At 45.8% G+C, this 27,388-nt stretch overlaps 1 protein-coding gene and 1 long non-coding RNA gene across 7 annotated transcripts in view; one reads left to right on the top strand and one right to left on the bottom strand.

Moving 5' to 3' along the window:
• Positions 1–12,085, bottom strand: part of LOC143837096 (uncharacterized) — a 32,447-nt gene extending 20,362 nt beyond the window's left edge. Inside the window, exon 1 of one of the 2 annotated variants that reach the window (XR_013230914.1) lies at positions 10,849–12,085. This is a non-coding gene — a long non-coding RNA (uncharacterized LOC143837096). Of the gene's footprint in view, positions 1–10,818 lie in introns of both variants that reach the window. The other variant, XR_013230913.1, reaches the window with a different exon arrangement.
• LOC143837093 (homeobox protein otx5) overlaps positions 1–27,388 on the top strand; it is a 59,181-nt gene that overhangs the window by 22,099 nt on the left and 9,694 nt on the right. For all 5 annotated transcript variants that reach the window (XM_077336566.1, XM_077336563.1, XM_077336565.1 and 2 more), the window contains 2 exons: positions 9,811–10,057; positions 21,186–21,337. In XM_077336566.1, the coding sequence (XP_077192681.1) occupies positions 9,961–10,057; positions 21,186–21,337 (249 nt within the window). In that variant the 5' untranslated portion in view covers positions 9,811–9,960. The remainder of the gene's footprint in view (positions 1–9,810; positions 10,058–21,185; positions 21,338–27,388) is intronic.

Here is a 27,388-nt window from a genome sequence, read left to right on the forward strand (position 1 = left end):
TAGGTTGTCTCTTAATCTTGCAAGTTGAATACCAAAATCACATCAGCCTTGCAGAGACAAAAGAAGTGGGGGAAAGGAAATCAACACCCCCTCCCCCCAGGAGACTCAAGGACACTGGCCTGGGGCAAGAATTGGGGTTAGCAAGTAGGTGGGGGCAGGTGAAAGAAATGTCGAAGAAACCGGATCAATAAGGAGGGAACAGGGACTATACTTTTACATTGATATGAGGGGTAGATATCTATGTTGTGTTAGATTGTTTTTATATTAGATATTTAAAGCAGAGCCAGTATAGTGCAGCGGTTAGTAGTGTCAGACTAGGATCCGAGACCTGAGTTCAAATCCCCTCTTGGGTTGTCAGGTCTCCTCCCCTGCCCTGGCCATCGGCAGCAGATGGGGGGTTAGGGCTGTCCAATGTAAATTGAGAAACTCCTGGAGATTTGGGGATAGAGCCTAGAAATGAGTGGGGTGCAATACAATAGAGCATTGGCTTTCTCCAGAGGGACTGGTCTCTTCTGTCTGGAGATGAGCGGTCATTCCAGGGAATCCCTGGACCCCAGAATTCTTCCTTCATGTTCTCAGGAAAATGTTGGCTCTTTTGCAAGACAGAAGACTGCAAGTTGTTGTAGAAACATTCCAAAGTACCAGTTTTACAAAAGGGAAGAGCTCCAGCTGAAATTCTGACAACATGAAGGAAGAATTTTGAGAAACTTTGCTGAGAAACTTTGAGAAACTTTGCTTTTGTCCTTTGCTAAGGACAAAACAAGGAGCTGAAATCCAGACACTCGTTTTTTCAGAGCTTTTTACTACTTCTTCACGTCCACCAATTTATATGGTTAACAGCCCCCAATCTCAACAATTTACAACATAAGAAATGAATCCCAAGAAAGCACAGCAAAAATTGGAACTTACAATTATTTCATTGTCTATTGATATATGAGATATGGAAACATGTTTTTGTAGTACAATATTACTGATGTTAAACAAGAAATTGGTTAAACAAGAAATGACAAGACTGAACATCGACATTTTAGGAATCAGTGAACTAAAATGGACAGGAATGGGTGAATTTAATTCAGATGACCATCAGGTATACTATTGTGGACAAGAATCTCGCAGAAGAAATGGAGTAGCCTTCATAATCAATAAGAGAGTAGGAAAAGCAGTCTTGGGATACAATCCCCAAAATGACAGAATGATCTCAATTCGAATCCAAGGCAAACCATTCAACATCAGAGTAATCCAGGTCTATGCCCCAACCACTGCTGCTGAAGAGGATGAAGTTGATCAGTTCTATGAAGCCCTACAACACCTTCTAGAAGCAATGCCAAAAATGATGTGCTTATCATCATGGGGGATTGGAATGCTAAAGCAGGAAGCCAAAAGATAACTGGGATAACAGGCAAGTTTGGCCTTGGAGTACAAAATGAAGCAGGGCACAGGCTGGTAGAATTTTGTCAAGAGAATACAATGGTCATAGCAAACACTCTTTTCCAACAACCCAAGAGACAACTCTACACATGGACATTACCAGATGGTCAACACAGAAATCAGATTGACTATGTGCTCTGCAGCCAAAGATGGAAAAGTTCTATACAGTCAATAAAAACAAGACCAGGAGCTGATTGTGGTTCAGATCATCAGCTTCTTGTTGCAAAATTTAGGCTTAAATTGAAGAAAGTAGGGAAAAGCACTAGGCCACTTAGGTATGAACTAAATCATATCCCCGACGAATATACAGTAGAGGTGACAAATAGATTTAAGGAATTAGATCTGATAGACAGAGTGCCTGAAGAACTATGGACGGAGGTTCGCGACATTGTACAAGAGGTAGCAACTAAAACCATCCCAAAGAAAAAGAAATGCAAGAAATCAAAATGGCTGTCTGAGGAAGCTTTACAAATAGCTAAGGAGAGAAGGGAAGTGAAAGGCAAGGAAGAAAGAGAAAGATACACCCAATTGAATGCAGAATTCCAGAGAAAAGCTAGAAGAGATAAGAATGCCTTCTTAAATGAACAGTGCAAACAAATAGAAGAAAACAATAGAATGGGGAGGACCAGAGATCTTTTCAAGAAAATTGGAGATATGAAGAGAACGTTTCACGCAAAGATGGGTATGATAAGGGACCAAAATGGTAGGGACCTCACAGAAGCAGAAGAGATTAAACAAAGGTGGCAAAATTATACAGAAGAACTATACAAGAGCGAGCTTAACATCCCTGATGACTACAATGGGGCAGTTACTGACCTGGAGCCAGACATCCTGGAATGTGAAGTCAAATGGGCCTTAGGAAGTCTGAGCAACAATAAAGCTAGTGGTGGTGACAGCATTCCAGTTGAACTATTCAAAATCTTAAAGGACGATGCAGTAAAAGTGCTACACTCAATATGCCAGCAAATTTGGAAAACTCAACAATGGCCACAGGATTGGAAAAGGTCAGTTTACATTCCAATCCCAAAGAAGGGCAATGCCAAAGAATGTTCAAACTACCGCACCATTGCACTCATTTCTCATGCTAGCAAAGTTATGCTCAAAATCCTACAAGCTAGGCTCCAGCAATATGTGGACCGAGAACTTCCACAAGTACAAGCAGGATTTCGAAGAGGCAGAGGAACTAGAGATCAAATTGCCAACATACGCTGGATCATGGAGAAAGCTAGGGAGTTCCAGAAGAACATCTACTTCTGCTTCATTGACTATGCTAAAGCGTTGTGTGGAGCACAACAAATTGTGGCAAGTTCTTAAAGAGATGGGAATACCAGAGCATCTTATTTGTCTCTTGAGAAATTTATATGCAGGTCAAGAAGCAACAGTGAGAACTGAACATGGAATCACTGATTGGTTCAAAATTGAGAAAGGAGTTCGGCAAGGCTGTATACTGTCGCCTTGCCTATTTAACTTGTATGCGGAGCACATCATGAGAAAGGCGGGATTAGAGGAGTCACAAATTGGGATCAAGATTGCAGGGAGAAATATCAACAACCTCAGATATGCAGATGATACCACTCTAATGGCAGAAAGTGAAGAGGAACTAAAGAGCCTGTTGATGCGGGTGAAGGAGGAGAGTGCAAAAGTTGGCTTGAAACTCAACATCAAGAAAACAAAGATCATGGCATCTGGTCCTCTCAATTCCTGGCAAATAGATGGGGAAGAAATGGAGATAGTGACAGATTTTATTTTCCTGGGCTCCAAGATCACTGCAGATGGGAACTGCAGCAAAGAAATTAAAAGACACTTGCTCCTGGGGAGGAAAGCTATGGCAAATCTAGACAGCATCCTAAAAAGCAGAGACATCACCCTGCCAACAAAAGTGCGTTTAGTCAAGGCTATGGTATTCCCAGTTGCAATGTATGGCTGCGAAAGTTGGACCATAAGGAAGGCCGAGCGTCAAAGAATTGAGGCTTTTGAACTCTGGTGCTGGAGAAGACTCTTGCGAGTCCCTTGGACTGCAAGGCGAACAAACCGGTCAGTCCTAGAGGAGATCAGCCCTGACTGCTCTTTAGAAGGCCAGATCCTGAAGATGAAACTCAAATACTTTGGCCACCTCATGAGAAGGAAGGACTCCCTGGAGAAGAGCCTAATGCTGGGAGCGATTGAGGGCAAAAGAAGAAGGGGACGACAGAGAATGAGGTGGATGGATGGAGTCACTGAAGCAGTCAGTGCAAACTTAAATGGACTCTGGGGAATGGTAGAGGACAGGAAGGCCTGGAGGATCATTGTCCATGGGGTCGCGATGGGTCGGACACGACTTCGCACATAACAACAACAACAATTACTGATGTGCTATAGTGTGGAATACAGGACACCTTTTAGCATGTTCTATAAAATCAGAAGAAGAAGAGCTGGTTTTTACACCCTGCTCTTCACTGGCCAAAGGAGTCTCAAAGCAGCTTCCATTCACCTTCCTTTTCCTTTCCCCACAACAGATACCCTGTGACGGAGGTGAGGCTGAGAGAGCCCTGAGATTACTGCTCAGTCAGAATGGCACTGTCAGGACTGTGGCGAACCTAAGGTTATCCAGCTGGCTGCATGTGGAGGAATGGGGAATCAAATCTGGCTCACCAAATTAGAAGCTGCCACTCTTCAGCTCTGTTTCCAGCCTCTATACCCACAACTCAGAACACAAGAACTTAGTTATTTTAGTGCCTTGTTTTACCCTCACCTTCGGACATACATTGCTGTCCCTCCCTCTTTTTTATCCTTACAACGGCCTTGTGATGTAGGTTACCTAGTAATTTCCACAGCCAGTTATTTGAAGTTAGGTATCCCTGGTCCCATCACTCTCACCATGACCCCACATTGTCTGTCCAAAAAATAATAATAAAAAGTGTGTGAGCAAAGTGTCTCTGCTCATGCATAGAGTGCATTGGCTCTTAGCAACCACAGCTGCCTCTCCTTCTTTCCTTGCCTCTTTCAAGAGAGGAACAAAGTGTTATCCTCTCCTGGGAATTCCAGGTGGAAAGGAAAACAAAAAACCTAACAAATTACTAGGACTTGAAAGCTTGGGTGTCTGTGCAAATTGGACAACAGGTTACAAAAATATATAAACATTTATTGTGTACAGATTTTAAAAATTCTTTAAGGTTAAAAAAATGCACATGTTAAAAACATAAACATAATGGTCCATAGGCCATTATTGAAAAATTATCATATGCCCTGTGTAATCTCAAGACCAGATTTAAATATACATAATGGTTCATGACTATAATAAGAAAAAACCAAAGACTCCTCCTGACCTCCCTCCAAGCCACTAGCCTCTAACCATCTATGAGGGGAGACACAGGGATGAAGAATCAACAGTTTACACTTTGTGCTGTGGTTCTGCAGAGATGCTATAGATTGGGGGGGGGGGTTACCTCACTGAGTCCTAATTCCTCATGAAGCTGTGGCTAGAGCAGAAAATACATGTGCAAGATGCAGCCCAGAGTAAGCTAAGGCTAGGGGAAACCGAGAAGACTCAGGCTTGAATCATTTAGAGACCTTCTTTTTTGCATAGAAGTCTCCTTTATATTGTCCATAGCCCACCTTCTCCATAGCACAAGCTCTCCTCTGTTATGCACATAATATTCTCTTTGTTGTTTCCTTCACACACACACAGCAGGACATGGCAGGGAATCAAGTCGGTCCTTCCTTCCTTCCTTCCTCCTTCCTTCCTTCCTTCCTTCCTCTTTCTTTACCCCTTTTCCTTCCTTCCTTCCTTCCTTCCTTCCTTCCTTCCTTCCTTCCTTCCTTCCTTCCTTCCTTCCTTCCTTCCTTCCTTCCTTCCTCTTTCTTTACCCCTTTTCCTTCCTTCCTTCCTTCCTTCCTTCCTTCCTTCCTTCCTTCCTTCCTTCCTTCCTTCCTTCCTTCCTTCATGCATTCAGCTCAGCTCAGCAACCTTTACTGGCATAATAAACCACAATCCCGGGAAAACAAATATCAAGGATGCATCATACAAAGCGACACTTCCCCATTACCAAACAGTGACTATTTACTTGCAGCACATTGCCAAGACCGTTGGTGACCCTAGCAAACTCAGTGGGATCCTTTATTATAGCATTGATTTTATCATGAGGGGCTTAGAGCTGCATTTATTTTATTTATTTTGATTTTTATACTGCCCTTCCATACGGCTTTGGGCGGTTTACATAAACCGTCATAGGGTAATTACGTAGAACATTATAACAAATATAATAATCACAACGTAACATATCAACTAGAACAATATTTCAGCAAGAGCAGTAACTTTCACAGAACCCTTAGGTAGGTCAGATTCAGTCATGGAAGGGGGGGGGGGGACGGACCACAGATGTTATTGTGTCGGTCAGCCTCAAACAAATGTCTGGTGGAGGAACTCCCTTTTGCAGGCCCTGTGGAATTGCTCTATATCTGTTTGGGCCCTGATCTCTTCAGGGAGCTCGTTCCATCAGGTGGGGGCCAGGACAGAGAAGGCTCTGGCCCTGGTTGAAGTCCAATGTGCCTCTTTGGGTTGCCAGGCTCCCTCAGGCCACCAGCAGGAGTTGGGGAGGCCCAGTTGTCAGATCTAGGTTGTGGAACTCCTGGAGATTTTGGGATGGAGCTGGGGGAGGACAGGGACCCCAGTGCAGGGGCATAAACAAGATTTCTGGGGAATCTTGGGAAGCCAGCTGCTTACTCTTAAACTGTGCAGTCTTAAACTGTGCAGAGTCAGCTTGGTGTAGTGGTTAAGAGCAGTAGTTTCTAATCTGGTGAGTCGGGTTTGATTCCCCGCTCCTCCTCCATAGGCAGCCAGCTGGGTGACCTTGAGCTAGTCACAGCCCTAATAGGGCTGTTCTCACAGAGTAGTCCTGTCAGAGTTATCAGCCCCACCCGCCTCACAGGGTGTCACAGTCAGAGTAGTTCAGCAGTGGAATAGGCTGCCTAAGGAGGTGGTGAGCTCCCCCTCACTGGAAGTCTTCAAGCAAAGGTTGGATACACACTTTTCTTGGATGCTTTAGGATGCTTTGGGCTGATCCTGCGTTGAGCAGGGGGTTGGACTAGATGGCCTGTATGGCCCCTTCCAACTCTATGATTCTGTGATTCTATGAGAGGAAGGGAAGGAAATTGGAAGCCACTGTGAGACTCCTTCAGACAGTGAGAAACAGGGTATAAAAACCAACTCCTCTTCTTCTGCTCTCTGTCAATACCAAGGCTACCAGCTCCACTTGCTTTCTCTGGAATTTTATGCTTGCTGCACCAGAGCACACCCCCCCCCCCCCACACACACACACACTGATTCACCTCACTTTTGCCTTGGAATCTTTAGCAGTTCGGCTTAAAGCTCCAACTTTCAGCTTGTGAGTAACTGAAGCACACAGTATACTTGGAAGATATTGTGATTTTAGTATCCTGGAACATAGCAGCATTAGAGAGGAAGAACTAGGAACATTTCTTAGTTATATGGGTATCTTTAGATTTGCAGCTTTGGAGAAAAAGAAGGGGACGAAACCCATGGGGGGTTTTTGTCTTTGTACATGGTGGGGTGGTGGTGGAGGATAAATATAGAAAGTTCTGTGGACTCTACTCAAACCAAGAAAGGCTTCTGTAATTTCAGGTCAGAATATCTGAGAAGCCATGGTTTAATTCTGAGATACATTTGGAAATTCATATTAAGTATCCAGTATGTGAGTGATGCAGTTGTGACAGTGTTGGTGTAAGACTGGGGAGACCCGAGTTCGAATCCCCCATTTAGCCACAAAGCACAGTATATGACCTACAGCCAGTCATCCACTCAACCAAAGTTGTGAGGAAAAGAGAGGGGAGAGGAAGCATTTCCTTTTAGGTATGAATGGAATATTCACTCAAATTACCTCAGTGAAGAAATTCACAGTATCTGAATCTCAGTCAAATTGCAAGTTAAAGAGAAAGAAAATTAAGCCAAATGATTAATTGTTGACAGCATATTTGTGTGTTTTTTTAAATAGAATATAGAACAAAGTTGGTGTCCACTGGCACTTTTAAAGACCAACAAAGTTTAATTTGCAGATATACAAAAGCTTGCTCGCAAAACCTTATCCCCAGAATTAAATCTTGTTGGCCTTACAATTGACTCTGAGGTCAAACTTTCCTTCAGACCGACACAGCTGCCCACCAAAATAATTTAATATAATCTAAATGTCTGCCTGGACCAGCTTTAAATCTGTGCCTCCCTACCCCCCAGAAATTGAGAAGTCTATCCCCTTGCCACAGAGTCCATCCTAAAGTGTCCACTTTATGCAGGGGAGCCAATCTCTGTCATCTGGAGATGAGCTGTAATTCCGGGGGAATCCCCAGGTCCCCCCTGGAAGCCGGCATCCCTAACCCACAACTGCATTTGAGAAGAGAAAAATGTAAGAAATGAGGCTGCTAAAACCTCAAGGGCAGGAAATGCTTTAACAGTGGATCTAATCCTTTGAGGCCATAGGGCTGTCCTCTCTCTTTCCCAGAACCACTGTAATCCATCCACCAGAAATAATATCTTGCGTGGAGGGGGAGATATTTTGAAAAGCTGTGGGCTCTACTGAGCTCATAACCTGTAGATGTAGAGACCTCCCCGGCGGGGTGTGTATGTGTGCTCTCTGCATCCATCAGAAGGCAGAGAATATTAAGCCAAGCATGCCATCTCTCTCTTCCATAGACCTGTTTATTATTATGAGGTTTTTTGGCTTTTTGGGACGCATCCAGGCATGGCCAAACAGCCATCCTGTGAAGAACATCCCATCTGTTAGCAGTTTGTGAGCAGTTTGTAAGCTTGCGGTTCTCATAAAATGTCAGCTGTTTAAAACAAAAAAAGGCATGATTCTCAAGCACAGTTAATGTTGAGAGGAATCTTCTACCCCGCCTCACAGAGAAAGGTGGAGATTAATCCAACCCCCACCTCATTTTCTGATTCTGCAAAAATTCTAAAAAGGAGCCTCCAAAAGGATTTTTCTAAAGCAGTATGTCCCAACCTAGAGGTGGCAACCATACTTTTGTGCCTGGAAGCTGACTGAGTGACCTTGGACCAGCCATACACTTTCTGTATAACCTACCTCACAGGGTTGTTGTGGGGGTAAAATACAGAGGAGAAGAGAATGATGTAAGGTGCTTTAGGGGGGAACTGCAGAGTATAAATTAAGTAAATGAATAAAAATTTATTAATAAACCACATTCCCCAGATTCTGGCCTTCTTGGGCAATTTTTTAAAAACATCAGAAACAAGCCTACGTTACAGTAATGCTTAGAGTACGTGCGCAGGCAGATAGACCACTCCCATTGTCCTTACAATTCACTTCCAATGTCCTTGTAATCCCTGCAATGCACAGGCAAGGTAGATCCCCTTAATCCCCCTCTGTCAGATGAGGGTGGCCACAGTCATGGTGAGTGGGACTCACTCTGGAGCTGAGCCCATGAATGAAATGGGACTTTCTTGATCAGGATAGATTCAGGTTGGCAGCTATGTTGGTCTGAAGCAATAGAACAAAACTGGAGCCCAAGGGCATCTCAAAAACCAACCACATTTAATTCTGGGTATGAGCTTTTATATGCAGGTACGAAATGTCCTTACACCCAGAATGAAACTTTGCTGGCCTTCAAGTTGTCCCTGAACTCAAACTCTGTTCTGCTGTTTAGGATTACTTCTCCATGCCATGGCATTCCAAAACAGTCCATATGTGTTACATCCAATTTCTGCCTCCCCAGTTCAGGCTTTCTTTACTCCCAAAAAGGGGGGGTGTCTTCTCCAAGGGGCAAGCAACAGAACCAGGAATTTTTTATAAGGCATCCAATTTGCTGTTTCAATGAAGTCCCTGTTTAGCCACAAAGCTCCCCACCTCCCAGACCAAGAGGGACACCTCTTGCTCCAACAAAAGAAAAATGTCCCCCAAAGGGCCCTCCAGAGTTTTTAAAATGTGTTTGACTTAACTAGCTCGTTTAGGTAATAATAGGCCCCCAAGTGTGGAACTGATAGCCTAATGGCACCCCTTTGGAGCTGCCTTTTGAGTTGCTAAAACCTTCACCCCCTTCGGCCCTCCTCCCTTGTGTCCAGACAGAAGGGGACCTGGGGGGTGGGGGCTGCTGTGCCATTTTTGACTATCAATGAAGTGGCAGGCCCCCAAGCCGTTCTTGCAAATTACTGGGCTGGGTTTAGCAGCAGAAGGGGCTTCAAGGGTCCTGATTGGATTAGAACAGAGAATACTCCAGCCACCTGAATGGATCCATTTCGGCTCCATCCCATCTCAAAAGGTGTAAAGCCCCTTTGGGATCCTGGACTCCTGTTGGCCGCTCTCCCCTCTTCTCCACCCCCTCCTCCGCTTGGGCTGCCAATATCTGTGTTAACTTTTTCTTCTGCCTCTGCAGTTCCCGCCACCCTTGGGCACTGAGTGGAACCGGAGAATCACCTAGGGGTCCTGCACTTGTAGACCTCCAGAAGAATCCCAAAGGAAGCATCTCCCTCCTAACTAGGGGAAAGTCAAGCAAATTCGTTGGGATTGCCCTTCGTTCCTGAGCATGATGTCCTATATCAAGCAACCCCATTATGCTGTCAATGGGTTAACCTTGGCTGGGCCAGGCATGGATCTGCTCCATTCCGCGGTCGGATACCCCAGTAAGTAGATTTCCAACTTTTATGCCTGGTGTGGGCACTTCTTCAGATAGGCAGGCATGCACATGGAAGCTGAGGCTCAGAATTAAATTAAAGGTGCCACAAATACAAAGCAAAAAACTTACAGAGCAACCCACATTAATGTATTTCTGAGAAAGAGAGAAGATGTCTAGCACCTCTGTTAATGATTCTGGGGAAAGGAACCGACCCTAAAATCCATGGGATTTAACCATTTGCGGTGGGAGAGATGGGACACTGGATTCAGTTCAGTTACATTTAATTATGGGATTGTTTGTGTTGGTTGAAATTAATTATCAGATGGGGGATGGAGGACTAGCCAGTCATCCCAAAATGAAGAAGGTGATATCTATCCCTGACCAAAATAGTGGGTATTTGCTTTAAGATCAAAACCAAACATATATTTACTGGTTGTACATTGAATATCCATATTCCTGTTAATAATAATAGAAAAAAAGTTTAAGACCAACTATGTTTTATTTGAGGTATACTCTTTCATGTGCATGCACACTTTTTCAGATACATGAAAACTTATACCTTGAATAAAACTTTGCTGGTCTTAAAGGTGCCACTGGGCTTATAGTTTGTTCTGCAGCTTCAGTCTAACACAGCAACCCACCTGAATCTGTTAACAAGCTTAGTTTCCCGCTGACCCTGCAATTTTATGTTTGTCTAAATAATATGTATATAGCTTCCTAGTGAGGGTGGAACCTTAAGTCAGAATAAAGAAATCTTTGGCACTATACCTTGCAATGCTTGCCTTCTCCAATTCCTACCTTTCCAACTTCCATCCCCAGATCTCCAGGAATTTTCCAGCCAGGAATAGCCAACCCTTTAAAAGGGATGGGCCACACCTGGAAGTTTTGAGGGTGGGATTTGGGGAAGGGAGGAACTCCAAGTTTCTACAGGGGAACTGTTCTCTGTTGCCTGGAGATGAATTGTAATCCTAGGAGATCTCCAGCTACTGTCTGGAGGCTGGCAACAGTACCAACAAATTAATGAAAATTTCCTCCATGTTGCTTCTGTTGTTTCCATCCGTCCCCCTGAAAAACAAGACAATTTAATTTGGTGAGAAAATTTGCCTGATGCTGTTTCATATCCAGTGAGCAAAACCAAATGGGTTTTACTGATTATGTATAAGAAAGGGTTCTCGGTCCCGACTGGGAACTGGCTGGAGATGAGGGGGTCATAGAGTTGTCAGATCTAGGTCAGGAAGCTCCTGAAGTACCACCACGGGTCCCCACTTCCCGACAGATGGCCAATACATGCCTAGAGAAACATCTCTTCCCTTGTACTTTGTGAGTTTATACTGTCCTACAGTAGGGTTGCCAGATCCAGGTTGGGGAATTCCTGGAGATTTCAGGATGACCCAGACCCCAGTGGGGTCCAGTACCACAGAGTCTCCCCCCCCCTTCAAAGTTTCCATTTTCTCCAGAGGAACTGATCTCTGTTGTCTGGAGATGAGCTGTCATTCCAGGGGATCTCCAGGTCTCATCTGGAGGTTGGCACTCCTACTAAGAATAGATTGGTGCCCAGAAGGACCTTAGAGACGGGATCTGAGCTTTTGAGCCAATGCTCAAAGTTTTGACTCCGGTAAGGAGAAAACCAGAAAATCCTGATTGGTGTCTTGGGTGCTGCGGGACTCGAACCCAGTTCTTCCACTACAAACCTGCGCGGCTGCCCTCTGAAAACGATAACAAAGCATTAAACATGCTTCTTGGAAGTCCTGCAGCTATTGAGTGACCGCCATCAATGCTTACCCAAGTTTGAGACCAACAAAATTTTATTCAAGGTATATGATTCTGTGGGCAAGCACACTTCTTCAGGTGCAATGGAATGGAAGTTACCAGTTCATATTCATAGATAAAAGTGTGAGCAATAAATTAACCTACAGCAAAATATAAATGTTCAATAGATTCCAGAAATAAACAGGAATAACAAACTTAGTTTATAAAGTCACCATATGTTTTAAATAGTTTCAATAGTTTTAATTTACTGCTCACACTTTACCTGTATGTGGAACTGGGGAGGGGGGAGGTGTGTGTGTGTGTGGGGGGGCCTCGTATCCGGAAATGTAATAGGTACGTGTGATGATGAGGGAAAGTATTTAGCTTCCAGATGCTGCTTTCCTTCCAACAAGAATTGAGATTTGTGTGCTGGTTAAAGCAGCCAGAAAATGTAAGGACATAGGAGAGGCATCACCATGGAAATGAAATTTAGAGAAGAACAATTGGGGGTGGGTGGGAAGAGGTCTTGGAAATATGCTTTCTAAGCATGAGAGCCAAGATGGTTTATTTATTTATTTATGCACATTTATATGACTCCCTCCTCGAAGGCTCAGAGAGGTTTACATATAACCGAAAACTATACAGGAAACATTACATATAACTAACTATAACATAATGAATAATAATGAATAATAATTAATATTATTAACTGATAATAACAGAGTAACCGTATAACATTAAACAAGAATAATATAACAGGTCCAGGAGTCATGGTGGATTTCTGGGGGGAGGGGAGAGCATCCAGGATCACGCTCAGGTTCCTATCGGAGTGGGCTGTAGAGAGCAGTTGTTTAGTAGTTAAGAGCAGTTGTCTCATATCTGGAGACCCAGGCTTGATTCCTCACTACTATTACTTCATATGCAGCCAGCTGCATGATTTTGGGCCACAGTTCTCTCAGAGCTCTCTCAGCCCCACCTATGTCATGGGTTGTTTGTTTTGGGACCGAAAGGGAAGGTGATTCTAAACTGCTCTGTTCTCCTTAGTCTTCTCTTGTGAGGGAAATAGTGATCAATGTAGCAAAAACGTAGCACAACATGGGGGATGTGAATGGTGGCCTAGGATCACTGTTGGTAAAAGGTCAAGGTCAAGGTATCCCCTGTGGAAGCACCGAGTCATGTCTGACCCTTGAGGTGACGCCCTCTAGCGTTTTCATGGCAGACTCAATACGGGGTGGTTTGCCAGTGCCTTCCCCAGTCATGACCGTTTACCCCCCAGCAGCAAGCTGGGTACTCATTTTACCGACCTCGGAAGGATGGAAGGCTGAGTCAACCTTGAGCCGGCTGCTGGGATTGAACTCCCAGCCTCATGGGCAGAGCTTTCAGACTGCATGTCTGGTGCCTTACAAACACCTAGTTTCTTTAAAGGAAACAAAGTCTTCTGGGCCAGATGAACTGCATCCAAGGGTATTAAAAGAACTTGCAGATGTCATCTCTGAACCCCTGTCCATTATTTTTGATACTTCTTGGAGAACAGGTGAGTGCCAGACGATTGGAGGCACAAATGTTATCTCTATCTTCAAGATAGGGAAAAAGAAGGAGATTGACATCTGTAGCTGGCGAAATTTTGGAACAAATAATCAAACACTCAGTACTTCAGCAGCTGGAACAGAGAGCTGTGATTTCGAAGACTCAGCATGGGTTTCGCAAGAATAAGTTATATCAGACCAACCTTATCTCTTTTTTCGAGAAAGTGACTACCTTGCTGGATCAGGAAAATGCCATGGACATAGTTTATCTGGATTTCAGTAAAGCTTTTGATAAGCTTCCACATGATATTCTTGTTGACAAGTTGGTAAAATGCAATGTTGTTTTTAGGTTCGAAGTTGTGTCTGACCCATCGCGACCCCATAGACAATGATCCTCCAGGCTTTCCTGTGCTCTACCATTCCCCAGAGTCCATTTAAATTTGCACCGACTGCTTCAGGGACTCCATCCAGCCACCTCATTCTCTGTCGTCCCCTTCTTCTTTTGCCTCAATCACTCAAAGCATTAGGCTCTTCTCCAGGGAGTCCTTCCTTCTCATGAAGTGGAAAAGGAGTATTTAAGTTTAATCTTCAGGAGCTGGCCTTCTAAGGAGCAGTCAGGGATGATCTCCTCTAGGACTGACTGGTTTGTTCGCCTTGCAATCCAAGGGACTTGCAAAAATGCGGTATGGATCCTAATTCTGTCAGGTGGATCAATAACTGGTTGACAAATTGAACCCAGAGGGAACTTGTTAATGGTTCAGCTTCTTCTTGGAAAAGAGTGACAAGTGGAGTACCCCACGGATCTGTCCTGGGGCCTGTGTTGTTCAACATATTTATAAATGATTTGGATGAGGGATTAGTGGGGATACTTATTAAATTTGCAGATGATACTAAACTGGGAGGGGTAGCAAACACAACTGAAGACAGCAACACAATACAGGATGATCTTGATAGGATCGAGAAGTGGGCTAACCTGAATAAAATGGAGTTCAATAGGGACAAATGTAAAGTTCTGCATTTAGGCAGGAAAAACCAAATACACCAATATAGGATGGGGGAGACTTGTCTTGGCAGTAGAGACTTGTCTTGGCATCTAAACATCCGGAAGAAGTTCCTGACAGTGAGAGCGGTTTCTCAGCGGAACAGGCTTCCTCGGGATGTGGTGGGTTCTCCATCTTTGGAAATTTTTAAACAGAGGCTAGATAACCATCTGACAGAGAGCCTGAATCTGTGAAGGCAAAGGGATGGCAGGTTACAGTGGATGAGCGATTGGGATGTGAGTGTCCAGCATAGTGCAGGGGGTTGAACTAGATGACCCAGGCGGTCCCTTCCAACTCTATTATTCTATGATTCTATGTTTTGAGGCTCCTTCAGGTAGTAAAAGGGCAGTGAACAAAAACCCCAGCTCTTCTTGCAACAGAATTAGGAGAAGAGCAGTGGACTAGATCTAGAAATTATACCCAAAGGTCATCTAGTCCAGCCCCCGACACAATGCAGGAAATTTACACCTCTCCCCTCCCCAGTTCCCCAGTGACCTGACTCTGTGCCCAGAGGAAGGCACCACCCCTCCCCCAGGATACCTGGGCCAATCTGGGCCAGAGGAAAATTTCTTCCTGACCCCAAACTGGTGATTGGAATAAGGAAACCGGATTGTCCCACTGTTCCATTGAGTGGCCACTCACGCACACAGCTGAGCACTGGGCCCTCCCTTCCCACCCCCGCACTCACAATCGGCTTGCCCCTCTTCACACCAGCCCTCTGGGGTAGGCTGCTACTAATTTCTGTCAGCTTTTAAAAGGATACCCCCCCCCCCTTTCTGTGGTCCCGTGACAGTTAATGGATACCTCTGGGTTCTGAGCATGGGGGCATAAAAAAGGGCTTTCTGTGGCAATAACACCAGAGCAGTAGGCACACTGGTGGTAGCAAAAACACATTTATTCACCAAAATTTTAAGTGGCATTCTCTAAAGAGGAGGAAGAAAAAAAAGTCTTTGGGGAACTTCAGGGCCAGCCTTTCTCAGCTTTTTAATGTTGAGAACCCCCTGAAACATTCTTCCGGTTTTGAGAAATCCCAGAAGTGGTGCAGAATACAATTGGGAAGCAGAACTGTGGAAATGCCCACTTAGGGCCCCCCCCTTCCCAGCGACCCAGGCCAATTGGTCATTGTGGGGGGGAGGGTTCAACATGACCATATATGATCAAATCATCCAACAAATGTTTAACAAATTAAAAAAAACAGAATTAATTAACTCCCACCCATTCAGGGCCATCAAGAAACCCCAGAATTTCACAAAACTCTGTTCAGAAAACATTTTTGGGGCTGATAGTTTCCGGTGGGTAGCTGTGTTGGCCTGCAGGGAAAGATGAAGAGAAGAGCTGGGTTCTTTCTTTCTTTCTTTCTTTCTTTCTTTCTTTCTTTCTTTCTTTCTTTCTTTCTTTCTTTCTTTCTTTCTTTCTTTCTTTCTTTCTTTCTTTCTTTCTCATGCCGCCACCTGTATCACGCCATTAACAGCATATGATAGAAGAACAGGCAATCAGATGTCATAGGGCAGGACCCACAGATCGATCAATCAGCCCTGGGATCCCCCCGCCCCAGCCTCAACATTATTAATTCATTAATTTCCTGCCACTCCCCCAAGGCTCATGGCAGGTTACAAATGTCATATAAAATCTAAAAAATCCCATTAAAATCCCTGACATAAAAACCACAAAGTATAACAATATCAAACAGTATAGAATCAAGATATGGCAGAACCCCATCCCTCATCCCCAGCAATACCTCTGGGGGGGGGGGGGAGAAGGGTGAGCAAGGGACAGATTTTAACATTGGTAAAGCGGGACACCATTGACTGGGAGGGGGGGTTCTTGATTAAAAATTTGGTCTATATGGAGCAACAAAAAGTTTCATAGAATGCATAGAATGCAAAAATAGTATTGTAATATATATTTTTAAATTTCAACATAAGTACATTTTGCCAGGTGCCCCCAGATGTCCCTCCAAAAGTGGGACAATCTGGTCACCTTACTATAGGGGGGCCATGACCATCCTTGCCGCCCAGCCTCAACCATAAACCTGGCGGAAGGGCTCCATTTTGCAGGCCTTGCGGAACGCTTAACACTACCGCAGGGCCTGCAGCTCCTTGCAATCACCTTCCCTTCCTCTCCCCACAATGGATACCCTGTTAGGTAAGTGAGGCTGAGAGAACTCTGAGGCCCATTCCGCACAGGTTTATTGTAGCAGGAGTGTGGCAAATTGTAATCGCTACTAAAATGCAGTTATGCACAACGTCATACACAATCTGCCACACTCCTGAAACCGATCAGCAAAAAGCGCTTTGTTGTAGTGCTTCCAGGGAAATCTCAAAAATTTTCACTCTCTGGAAAGCGCTACACTCTTGCAACCAATCTGCAACACTAGCGAAAAAGTTCTGTGCGTTACCATTGTTGCGGTTTCAGCAAAGTCCCTCCCCCTGGCTCTCTCCTCTGATCTTCCAGCGAAGCGATCGCCATTTTTTTTTCTCAGAGCAAGCGGAGAGCAACGAACCGGCGAGCCTTAATTCACCCAGCAAGGCTTCTCTGGCTGCAGTCCCTTCACAGAGCTGCTTTAAGTCACCAAGTACAACACAGCCCCGTTCCGGAACTGCTTACTGTAAACAATTGGCCACATTGATTCTTGTGCGGAATGGGCCTGAGAGTACTCCATAATTCAAGTTGCATCTCATGAAGGGAGTTCTGACTCTCAAAAGCTCATACCTCAAAAACGTCTTGGTTTTTAAAGCGCTACCGGACGCTAAGCTGCGCGGTATAGTGGTTAAGAGGAGTGACTTTCATTTGGAAAATTGATTCCTTACTCCTCCTCCACATGCAGCCAGCTGGGTAACCTCAGGCCAGTCACAGTTCTCAGAGTTGTCACAGAGCAGATCTCTCATAGCCCAGGTAGCTGACCAATAGCAGAGGATCATAGAATCATAGAGTTGGGACCTTCAGGATCATCTAGTCCAACCCCCTGCACAATACAGGATCTCACAACTACTTGCCCACCTACAGTGACCACCAAAAATCCCCAGAATCCATCCTGGCCTGGAGGAAATTCACCTACCATCCTAAAGCAGCAATTAGCAATTCCCTGGGAATGCAAGGAAGGGCCACAAGAGACAAACCCTTCCTGCCCGCCCACCCACAATCTGCCTAAGTTCATAGAATCAGCCTCTCCACCAGATGGCTATCTACCCTCGGCTTAAAAACTTGCAAAGAAGGAGAACCCACCACCTCCCAAGGAAGCCTGTTTCACTGAGAAACCGCCCTCCCTGTCAGGAACTTCTTCCGGATATTTAGCTGAAAATTCTTTTGAATGAATTGCAACCCATTGGTTCTGGTCTGACCCTCCTGGGAACCAGAAAACAACTCTGTTCCATCTTCTCTATGACAGCCCCTCAAGTATTTGAAGATGGTTATAATATCACGTCTTAGTCGCCTTCTCTCCTCATATGACTCCGTCACCATCTTTGCAGCCCTCCTCTGGACATGCTGAGGGAGTGGTAAAGTTGCCAGATCCAGGTTGGGAAACTCCTGGAGATTTGGGGGAGGAAGTCAGTGAAGTCCACTACATAGAGTCCACCCTCCAAAGCATCTGTTTTTCTTCTATTTTCTGGAGTTGAGCTGTCATGCCAGAAGATCCCCAGGTCTCACCTGGAAACTGGCATCTCAAGCGGGAGAGCTGTTAAAGAGAAAGCAGTCAGGATGCAGTCAGGATGCAGAGGTACCATGCACAATACAATTTGCATTTTCCCTCTGCTCTAACAGAAAAAGAAGAGGTGGTTTTTATGGCCCACTTTTCACTCCCCAAAGGAGTCTCTAAATGGCTTCCCTTTGTCTCTCCACAACAGACACCCTGTGAGGGAGGTGGGGGTGGAGAGAGCTCTGAGAGAACTCTATCAGGACTATGATGAGTCCAGGGTCACCCAATTCGCTGCATGTGGAGGAGCAGGGAATCAAACCTGGCTCACCCAATTAGAAGCTGCCGCTCTTAACCATGACACCACGCAGCCCCCCTCCTTCCTCCAGAACCGGACCCAGAGGGTTGCAGTGGGGGATGAGCTCTCGCGCCCTTATGGACTCCCTTGTGGGTTCCCACAGGGCGCGGTTCTCTCCCCTACACTATTTAACATTCTTTAACATCTTCATGCGCCCTCTGGCCCAGCTGGTATGGAGTTTTGGGTTGGGCTGTCATCAGTACGCTGACGACACCCAGCTCTACCTCCTCATGGACGGCCACCCAGACTCTCCCCTGGAACCATTCACCAGATGTTTGGAAGCGGTGACAGAATGGTTTGAGCAGAGTCGCCTGAAACTCAACCCCTCCAAGACGGAGGTCCTGTGGCTTGGAAGTAGGGGGCGGGAACAGGAAGCGCATTTACCCACCCTGGCAGGGGCGCATCTTACCATCGCGTCCCAGGCCAGAAACTTGGGTGTGACCATTGATGCCTCCCTGACTATGGAGGCGCAGGTCAGGAAAGTAGCTGGCCAGACATTTTTCCATCTTCTCCAAGCTCGGCTATTAACGCCCTATCTGTCCCCCGAACACCTGGCCACTGTGATCCATGCAACGGTCACCTCCAGATTAGATTTCTGTAACTCGCTCTACGCGGGCCTACCCCTGTCTCTGATCCGGAAACTCAAGCTAGTACAAAATGCAACTGCTAGGGTCCTCACCGGCACACCTTGGAGGGCCCACATCCAGCCTGTGCTGAGGCAGCTGCACTGGTTACCAATTGCTGTCCGGATCTGGTTCAAGGTTCTGGTTCTAACCTTTAAGGCTTTACGCGGGCTGGGACCCACATACCTGAGGGACCGCCTAGTGCTCTGCGAGTGAGAATCTTCTGGTCGTTCCCAGCCCTAGGGAAGCACGCCTAGCCTCGACCAGGGCCAGGGCCTTTTCGGTCCTGGCCCCCACCTGGTGGAATGAGCTCCCGGGAGAGCTGCGGGCCCTGCGGGACCTTTCAACGTTCCGCAGGGCCTGCAAGACGGAGCTCTTCTGCCAGGTCTATGGTTGAGGCTGGGGCTGCTGGGGTACATCGACTGCTCTCCCCCGGGCTTCTACTTGAACATCGTTGACCTCCTTCTCCTCCACCCCCCCTTTTTTAGGAAGGGGGGTAGGAAGGGGATCTTATTATTGTGCCGCCATGTTGTGACATTTTAAAGTCTTTTAATGGGAATTTAAATGGGGTTTTTAAGACACTGTAACCCACCACGAGCCATTTGGGAGTGGCGGGAAATAAATCGAAATAATAATAATTATCCAATGTCCCTCTGCATCCTGACTTCTTTATTGGCCACACCTTCTATAAAGGATCTCCATTCCTACTTGGATCTGATGAAGGAAGCATCAATACTCTGAAGCTCACCCCCTCCCCAAATCCTGTTGAGACGTCCCAAAGAAGAAGCAGCAGCAGAAGAAGAAGAGTTGATTCTTATATGCTGCTTTTCTTTACCCAAAGGAGGCTCAAAGCGGCTGATATTCGCCATCCCTTTCCTCTTCCCACAACAGACACCCTGTGAGGTGAGGCTGAGAGAGCCCTGATATTACTGAAGAAGAAGAGTTGGCACCTTGAATAAATCTTTGTTGGTCTTATAGGTGCTACAGGACTCTGATTTAGTTGGCACATATGCTGCTTTTCTCTACCTGAAGGAGTCTCCAAGTGGCTTCTGACCGCCTTCCCTTTCCTCTCCCCACAACAGACACCCTGTAAGGGAGGTGGGGCTGAGATAGCCCTGATATCACTGTTCGGTCAGAACAGTTTTATCAGTGCCGTGGCAAGCCCAAGGTCACCCAGCTGGCTGCATGCGGAGAAGGGGTGGAGAATCAAACCCGGCTAGCCAGATTAGAAGTCTGTGCTCCTAACCACTACACCAAGCTAGCTCTAAGATGTTATTGAAATCAAATCTTGCTCTTTCGGTGCCTCAAGGAACATCCCTCTTTATTGTAACACTAGGGGCAGAGCCCGTTGTCTCCAAGAATACAACAGGCGCTAGAGCTTGGCAGTGGGAAGAGGAAGGGGAGGAGTTGTCCAGTCTGTAAGGGCATGGGGTTGAATGTGTGTGTTGTGTGGGAGGTTGTGGTGGCATGGTGGCAAATGAGGGCATGGGTGTGGAGATATGGGTGTCAAGAACCTGTGGTGTGGAATGTTTGTTGAGTGTGGGAGAGGACTGACCATTGGGAATTTTGGCATAGTGGTTACAGATGAGCTTTCCAGAGCCATGTCCTCAGATATGTGAAGGGAAAATCAGACTGGAGACTCTTCTTAGGGAAAGATTACATGGCAACCAATTCCTCCCAGTTCTGCGTCATTTCCCTTCTTGTGTGAATTAGGCCACATTCACCGAAATGCCCCTCTGCCCTAATACACATGGGGTAGTGACATTACACAGGTGTCCACCCTGTTCCTTCTGTCTCCCATGTTTTCACTGTTGGTAAAATGTTATGTGCCCACATGCTTCTTTCATGGTTGCTCCTTAGAAGAATACAAACAGTTGCTGGTAAGGGCTGGCCATAACCCATAGGCCAGGAGGGACACTCCTGCACCACTCCCTACCAACTGCAGGCAAAAATGGCTCATTTGAAGGCTGGACTCTGAGGCATTGTATGATTTTGAAATCCCACCTCCAAACCTTCCAACCCAGGGGTAACCAACCTACAGACTCCAGGCCTACTTGAAGTTAAGATTGAATCCTCTGTTTCACATCTGAGTTTTTGAACCCACATTTCATCCAGTCAGAGGTCTGGAAATGTGGCTGGGGTGGCACAATGGACCATGTGCTTTCTTGCTGCCTTCTTGACAAACACCTCCCCCTTTTGATGCAGCCACCCCCCGGAAACAAAGGCGCGAACGCACAACCTTTACCCGGGCCCAGCTAGACATCTTGGAGGCACTCTTCGCCAAGACCCGCTACCCCGACATCTTCATGCGCGAAGAGGTGGCGCTGAAAATCAACCTGCCGGAATCCAGAGTGCAGGTACATGCACGGGGAATGGAAGGGGACTGCATGGTGGCACACCACTGGGCGATGGGTGTGTTGACAGAGTGTGTCAACAGAGGTGTGTCTTGGGTGTGTCGACAGAGGCAGAATGTCTGAATTGCAAGGTTTCATAATATGGAGTATCATGTCCAGATCACGGGAGGTGACAGTACCGCTTTACTCTGCTCTGGTTCAGCCTCACTTGGAGTTCAGTTTTGGACACCACAGTTGAGGAGGGATGTAGACAAACTGGAGCGTGTCCAGAGGAGGGCAACAAAGATGGTGAGGGGTTTGGAGATCAAGACGTACAAGGAAAGGTTGGGGGAGCTTGGTCTGTTTAGCCTGGAGAAGAGACGACTGAGAGGGGATATGATAGCCATCTTCAAGTATTTAAAAGGCTGCCATATGGAGGATGGAGCAGAGTTGTTCTCTCTAGCCCTGGAGAGATGGACCAGAACCAATAGGATGAAATTAATGCAAAATAAATTCCGTCTAAACACCCAGAAGAAGTTCCTGATAGTTAGAACAGTTTCTCAATGGAACAGGCTTCCTCAGGAGGTGGTGGGTTCTCCATCTTTGGAAAATTTTAGAATTATTATTAGTATTAGTATTAGTAGTATTGTTGTTGTTGTTATTATTAGATTTATTTCCCGCCTCTCCCTATAGGCTCGAGGCGGGTCACAGTAGTCTCAATCCCCTTAAAAACCCCATTAAAATACAATGAAAAATACCAACATGACAGCAAAAAGGAAAGAAATCCCATTCCTTTTCCTCCCCCACTAGCAATACGAAGAAGATGGAGGGGAGCGATGTAAACTTCCAACTCCTGGGGGGGGGGTGATGTCCCTGATTCGCTGACCCCAGCTTCATTTTACAGGCCCTGCAGAAAGCTGACAAATCCCACAAGGTCCACAGCTCACCCGTGAGCTCATTTCACTAGGTAGGGGCCAGGACTGAAAAGGCCCTGGCCCTGGGCGAGGCTAGGCGCGCTTCCTTGGGGCCGGGAATCATAGAATCATAGAATAATGGAGTTGGAAGGGACCTCCTGGGTCATCTAGTCCAACCCCCTGCACTACGCAGCACACTCACAATCCTATCGCTCATCCACTGTAACCTGCCACCCCTTAATCCTTCACAGAATCAGCCTCTCCATCAGATGGCTATCCAGCCTCTGTTTAAAAATCTCCAAAGGTAGAGAACCCACCACCTCCCAGGGAAGCCACTGGGAGTCATCTGTAACTGTCAGTGGTTTTACTAATATATAGACTTGGGGGTTGAGAACCCTCTGGGGGGTTGAACGACCCTTTCACAAGGACGCATTAGGGTGAGCTGCTTAGCTGGGGGGAGGGGGGCGTTGCCACTATTGCCGCTCCTCCTGCAGGCACCTGTGCTCAGCTGCCAGCTGCTCCAGCAGTGCTTCCAGTGCAGCACAGTCTCCCGCCAGGCGCTCAGGTGGCAGCGCAGCTCGGTGGGTCAAGAAGCAGAACTGAACTGAGAAACCCTGGGGGGAAAAAAACAATTTTTATACAATCATGAGTAATGGATCTTCACGCCATTAGTCAGTTTCGGTTTAATTTCTGAGAAAGAACACTTGCATAATTTTATGGTTTGGGGTCACCACAACAGGAGGAACTGTATTAAAGGGTTGCGGCATCAGGAAGGTTGAGAACCACTGCTGTAGAGGTACCATGGATAAGGATAAATAAATAAAAAGTTTTATGTTTGTATTTTCTTATTGAAGCAATTTCGCTGTACTCAGTTCCTGACAGAATTATTCAAGCATGTGTCTTTTAAAAATACAGAAATAGCAGGAAAAGTTTAGTCCCTCTTTTATATTTAAGGAGACACATCTCATTCTGCACCAAGCAGCCTGTCACTTTGGCTGGAACAAATGCATTTCATACTGAAGAATCCTTTCCAGAGAATAAAAAATTATTTTCTGGTACCTGGAATTGCCTGGCAAAAGGGGTGTTGCCTCTGCCCCCACCCCCCAGGCCACCAACAGGAGGGGGGAGGGTTCCCGTTGTCTCCAAGGGATCTACCGAAGTCTGGAGAGGAACTTTAATTCCAGGGGCTCCCCAGGCCCCACCTGGAGGCTGGCATCCCTACTGCTTGAACCAGGAATTCTTGCTTGGGGAACAGAACTAAGAAAAGAGAAGGGGGGCATTTCTCCGATTCTTCTTTGCCCAAAGTTTATTCACTTATTTAAAAACATTTTTAAATGAGTTAAATGGATTATAATGGTGAGAATAACTGGTTTTTCTCCTCCTGTTCAGTTAAATAAATGTATCCATGTGCTTTGTTAAAAATAACTCCCCCCCCCCCATTGGTCTTTTCAAGGCCGTTTCAAGGCTGAGTTCCATTGCTGGGGCGTCACATGGAAAGATCTCAGGATACCCACTGCTCATGATTTTGTGCTTTCCACAGGGTGCCAGCCTCCCGACAGGGCCAAAAGGTCTCCTGAAATTAAAACTGATTCCCCAGACTTGAGAGATCAATTTCCTGGGAAAAATGGCTGCCTGTGTGTAGGGAGTTGATGGCATTACACCCCACTGAGGTCCCTCCCTTCCCTACAACACCCCCAAAATATCCAGGGGCATTTCTGCACGTCGGTAAAAATAGCTTTACGGCAGCTGAATGGCGTAGCACTAAATATTATTGCACCTCCTGACCACTCCTCACCTTTTTGCTGTCTCATTCTTGTCTGCCACCTTTTCACGCTTCTCACCCTCCACAAGTGCTGCTGGAAATGGCGGAAGAGAGCAACGTGCTTTACACGCAACTCTCTTCCACCTGTCAATAAATCCAGACAGCCAATCCCCTTTCTTCGTGTTTTAAAGGTCCCGCGATACTTGCTAATTTTTTTAAGCCATAGTTTTCCGTTTCAATGCCTATGCAGCTAATCATAGATGCATAGTACTTTTGAACACCACCCCTTATGCAATCACGAATCTTTAGATTATGTAAAACATTCTAAATATTAAACATTCCTGATTGGGGGGGGGGGACTTTAGAATGCCATGCTTTGTGTCACAATTTCAGAAAAAATAATTTTATTCGTGGTGCCTGCACACTTGTGCGCCTATTCATTGCTCCAGACTGTTTTTAAAAGCATTTCCCGTCCACCATAAGAAAGGAGAGGGAGGCAGGTGCGAGGGCGGGACATTGGAGGCGGGGTCGTGCTTCTTCACCTGCATACATGTTTTGGGCTGGTGGCCTGCTGGTTGTCTTCTGGGGGATAGCGCTTTTTAGGTTGGTGAATCCACTTTTTGGGATTTACCAACTTGCGCTTTAAAATGGCGGATATAGCAAACAGTTTGTTGGTACGGTTGGGCGCTTTGGCAAGTATTTTCCCACCCCAGAAATGGTAACCCTAAGTATCATAAAATCGGAGTCCATTATCACTGTTAAGACCAACAAAGATTTATTCAAGGCGTGAGCTTTCGAGTGCAAGCACTCTTCGTCAGACTATGAATTGACCATCATAACAGTAGGAATATATAAGCAAAAGTTAATCCTGTTATATTAGTAAACTGTGTCACAGCATCTACACACAGTGGCTGCTCTGAACCTCTTGGCTGTTCCAGTTATACCCACCCCCACAGTTTGTGACTCTTCTTAAATAATATTTTTTGTTTACAAAGAGAAATAGTCCAACCCAAGAAAGAAAAAGATAAAAGATAATTATACATAATGTTTTAAAAACTGTTATACATTATGCACCGTACACTATTGTAATGTTCTAAAAAGATAAATTGATAAACATCTAAGAATCCCCTTTGTCTTCCTAGAATGATAGAATCTTAGAGTTGGAAAGGACCTCATAGGTCATCTAGTCCAACCCCCTGCACTATGCAGGACACTCACATCCCTATCGCTCATCCACTGTAACCTGCCACCCCCTTGAGCCTTCACAGAATCAGCCTCTCCGTCAGATGGCTATCCAGCCTCTGTTTAAAAATTTCCAAAGATGGAGAACCCACCACCTCCCGAGGAAGCCTGTTCCACTGAGAAACTGTTCTGTCGGGAACTTCTTCCAGATGTTCAGACGGAATCTCTTTTGAATTAATTTCATCCCATTTGTTCTGGTCTGTCCCTTCGGGGCAAGAGAGCTCTGCTTCATCCTCTATATGGCACCCTTTTAAATACTTGAAGATGATTATCAAATCCCCTTTCAGTTGTCTCCTCTCCAGGCTAAGCAGACCAAACTCCCCCCAACCTTTCTTCATACGTCTTGGTCTCCAAACCCCTCACCATGACCTCCAGTTTGATGCAGCCCCAAATCCCATTTGCCTTTCTAGCCACTGAGTCACACTGTTGACTCATATTCAATGTATGGTCTACTAAGACTACTAAGACTCCTAGATCCTTTTCGCACACGCTACGGCCAAGACAAGTCTCCCCCATCCTATATTGGTGTATTTGTTTTTTCCTACCTAAATGCACAACTTTACATTTGTCCCTATTCAACTTCATTTTATTCAGTTTAGCCCACTTCTCGAGCCTATCAAGATCATCCTGTATTCTGATTCTGTCTTTGGTTGTGTTTGCTACCCCTCCCAGTTTAGTATCATCTGCAAATTTAATAAGTATCCCCTCTAAACCCTCATCTAAATCATTTATAAATATGTTGAACAACACAGGCCCCAGGACAGATCCCTGGGGAACTCCACTTGTCACTCTTCTCCAAAAGGATGCTAAACCATTAACAAGTACCTTCTGGGTTCGATTTGTCAACCAGTTATTGATCCACCTAACAGAATCAGAATCCATACTGCATTTTCCCAACTTGTCAGCAAGAATATCATGTGGAACCTTATCAAAAGCTTTACTGAAATCCAGATAAACTATGTCCACAGCATTCCCCTGATCCAGCAAGGTAGTCACTTTCTCGAAAAAGAGATAAGGTTGGTCTGACATGATTTGTTCTTGCAAAACCCTTGCTGAGAAATCACAGCTCTCTGTTTCAGCTGCTCAAGGACTGTTTGATGATTTGTTCCAAAATTTTGCCAGCTATAGATGTCAAGAAGGTCAATAATTATCCAGATCCTCTTTTTTCCCTTTCTTGGAGATGGGGACAACATTTGCCCGCTTCCAATCATCTGGCACCTCACCTGTTCTCCAAGAAGTGTCAAAATAATGGACAGTTTCAGAAATTACATCTGCAAGTTCTTTTATTTTTATTTTTATTTTATTTTTATTTATCATACTTCTATACCGCCCTCCCCGGAGGCTCAGGGCAGTTTACATTATAACAGAGAACCATACATAAAACAGTCTGTAGAACATGTACATCGATAACCAACAATGGCAACCAAACACAACACAGTATAACAGTAAACAATCGTAATACAAACAGGTCCAGGGCTTGTTGATGGGATTCTGAGGGGGGTGGCTTATTGACTGAATTCTGAGGGGGGTGGGGAGGGAGCAGGGGCCCTTGGTCGCTGTAGATTATGTCTGGTCTCGGCCAAATGCCTGGTGGAGGAGCTCCTTTTTGCAGGCCCTGCGGAACTGTTTAAGCTCCGTCAGGGCCCTGATCTCCTCTGGGAGCTTGTTCCACCAGGTAGGGGCCAGAACAGAGAAGGCTCTGGCCCTGGTCGAGACCAGACCGACTTCTTTAGGGCCAGGGATCCTTAGCTGATTGGAGGCAGTAGAGCATAGAGCTCTTTTGGGGGCATAGGTGGGGAGGTGGTCCCTCAGGTACACTGGGCCCTGACCGCGTATGGCCTTGAAGGTAATTACCAGAACCTTTAGTCTGATCCAGAATTCAACTGGTAACCATTGCAGCTGATGGAGAATAGGCCGGATATGGGACCTCCACGGTGTTGCCGTGAGGATCCTGGCTGCTGCATTTTGAACTAGTTGTAGTTTCCGGGTCAGGGCTAAGGGCAGGCCTGCGTAGAGCGAGTTACAAAAGTCCAGTCTAGAGGTGACCGTCGCATGGATCACTGTGGCTAGGTGTTCCGGGGCCAGGTAGGGTGCTAGTAGTTTGGCTTGGCGGAGATGGTAGAATGCCAGCCGCGCTACCTTTGTGATCTGGGCCTC

Source organism: Paroedura picta, chromosome 5 (assembly GCF_049243985.1).
Source record: "Paroedura picta isolate Pp20150507F chromosome 5, Ppicta_v3.0, whole genome shotgun sequence".
Lineage (NCBI taxonomy): Eukaryota > Metazoa > Chordata > Lepidosauria > Squamata > Gekkonidae > Paroedura > Paroedura picta.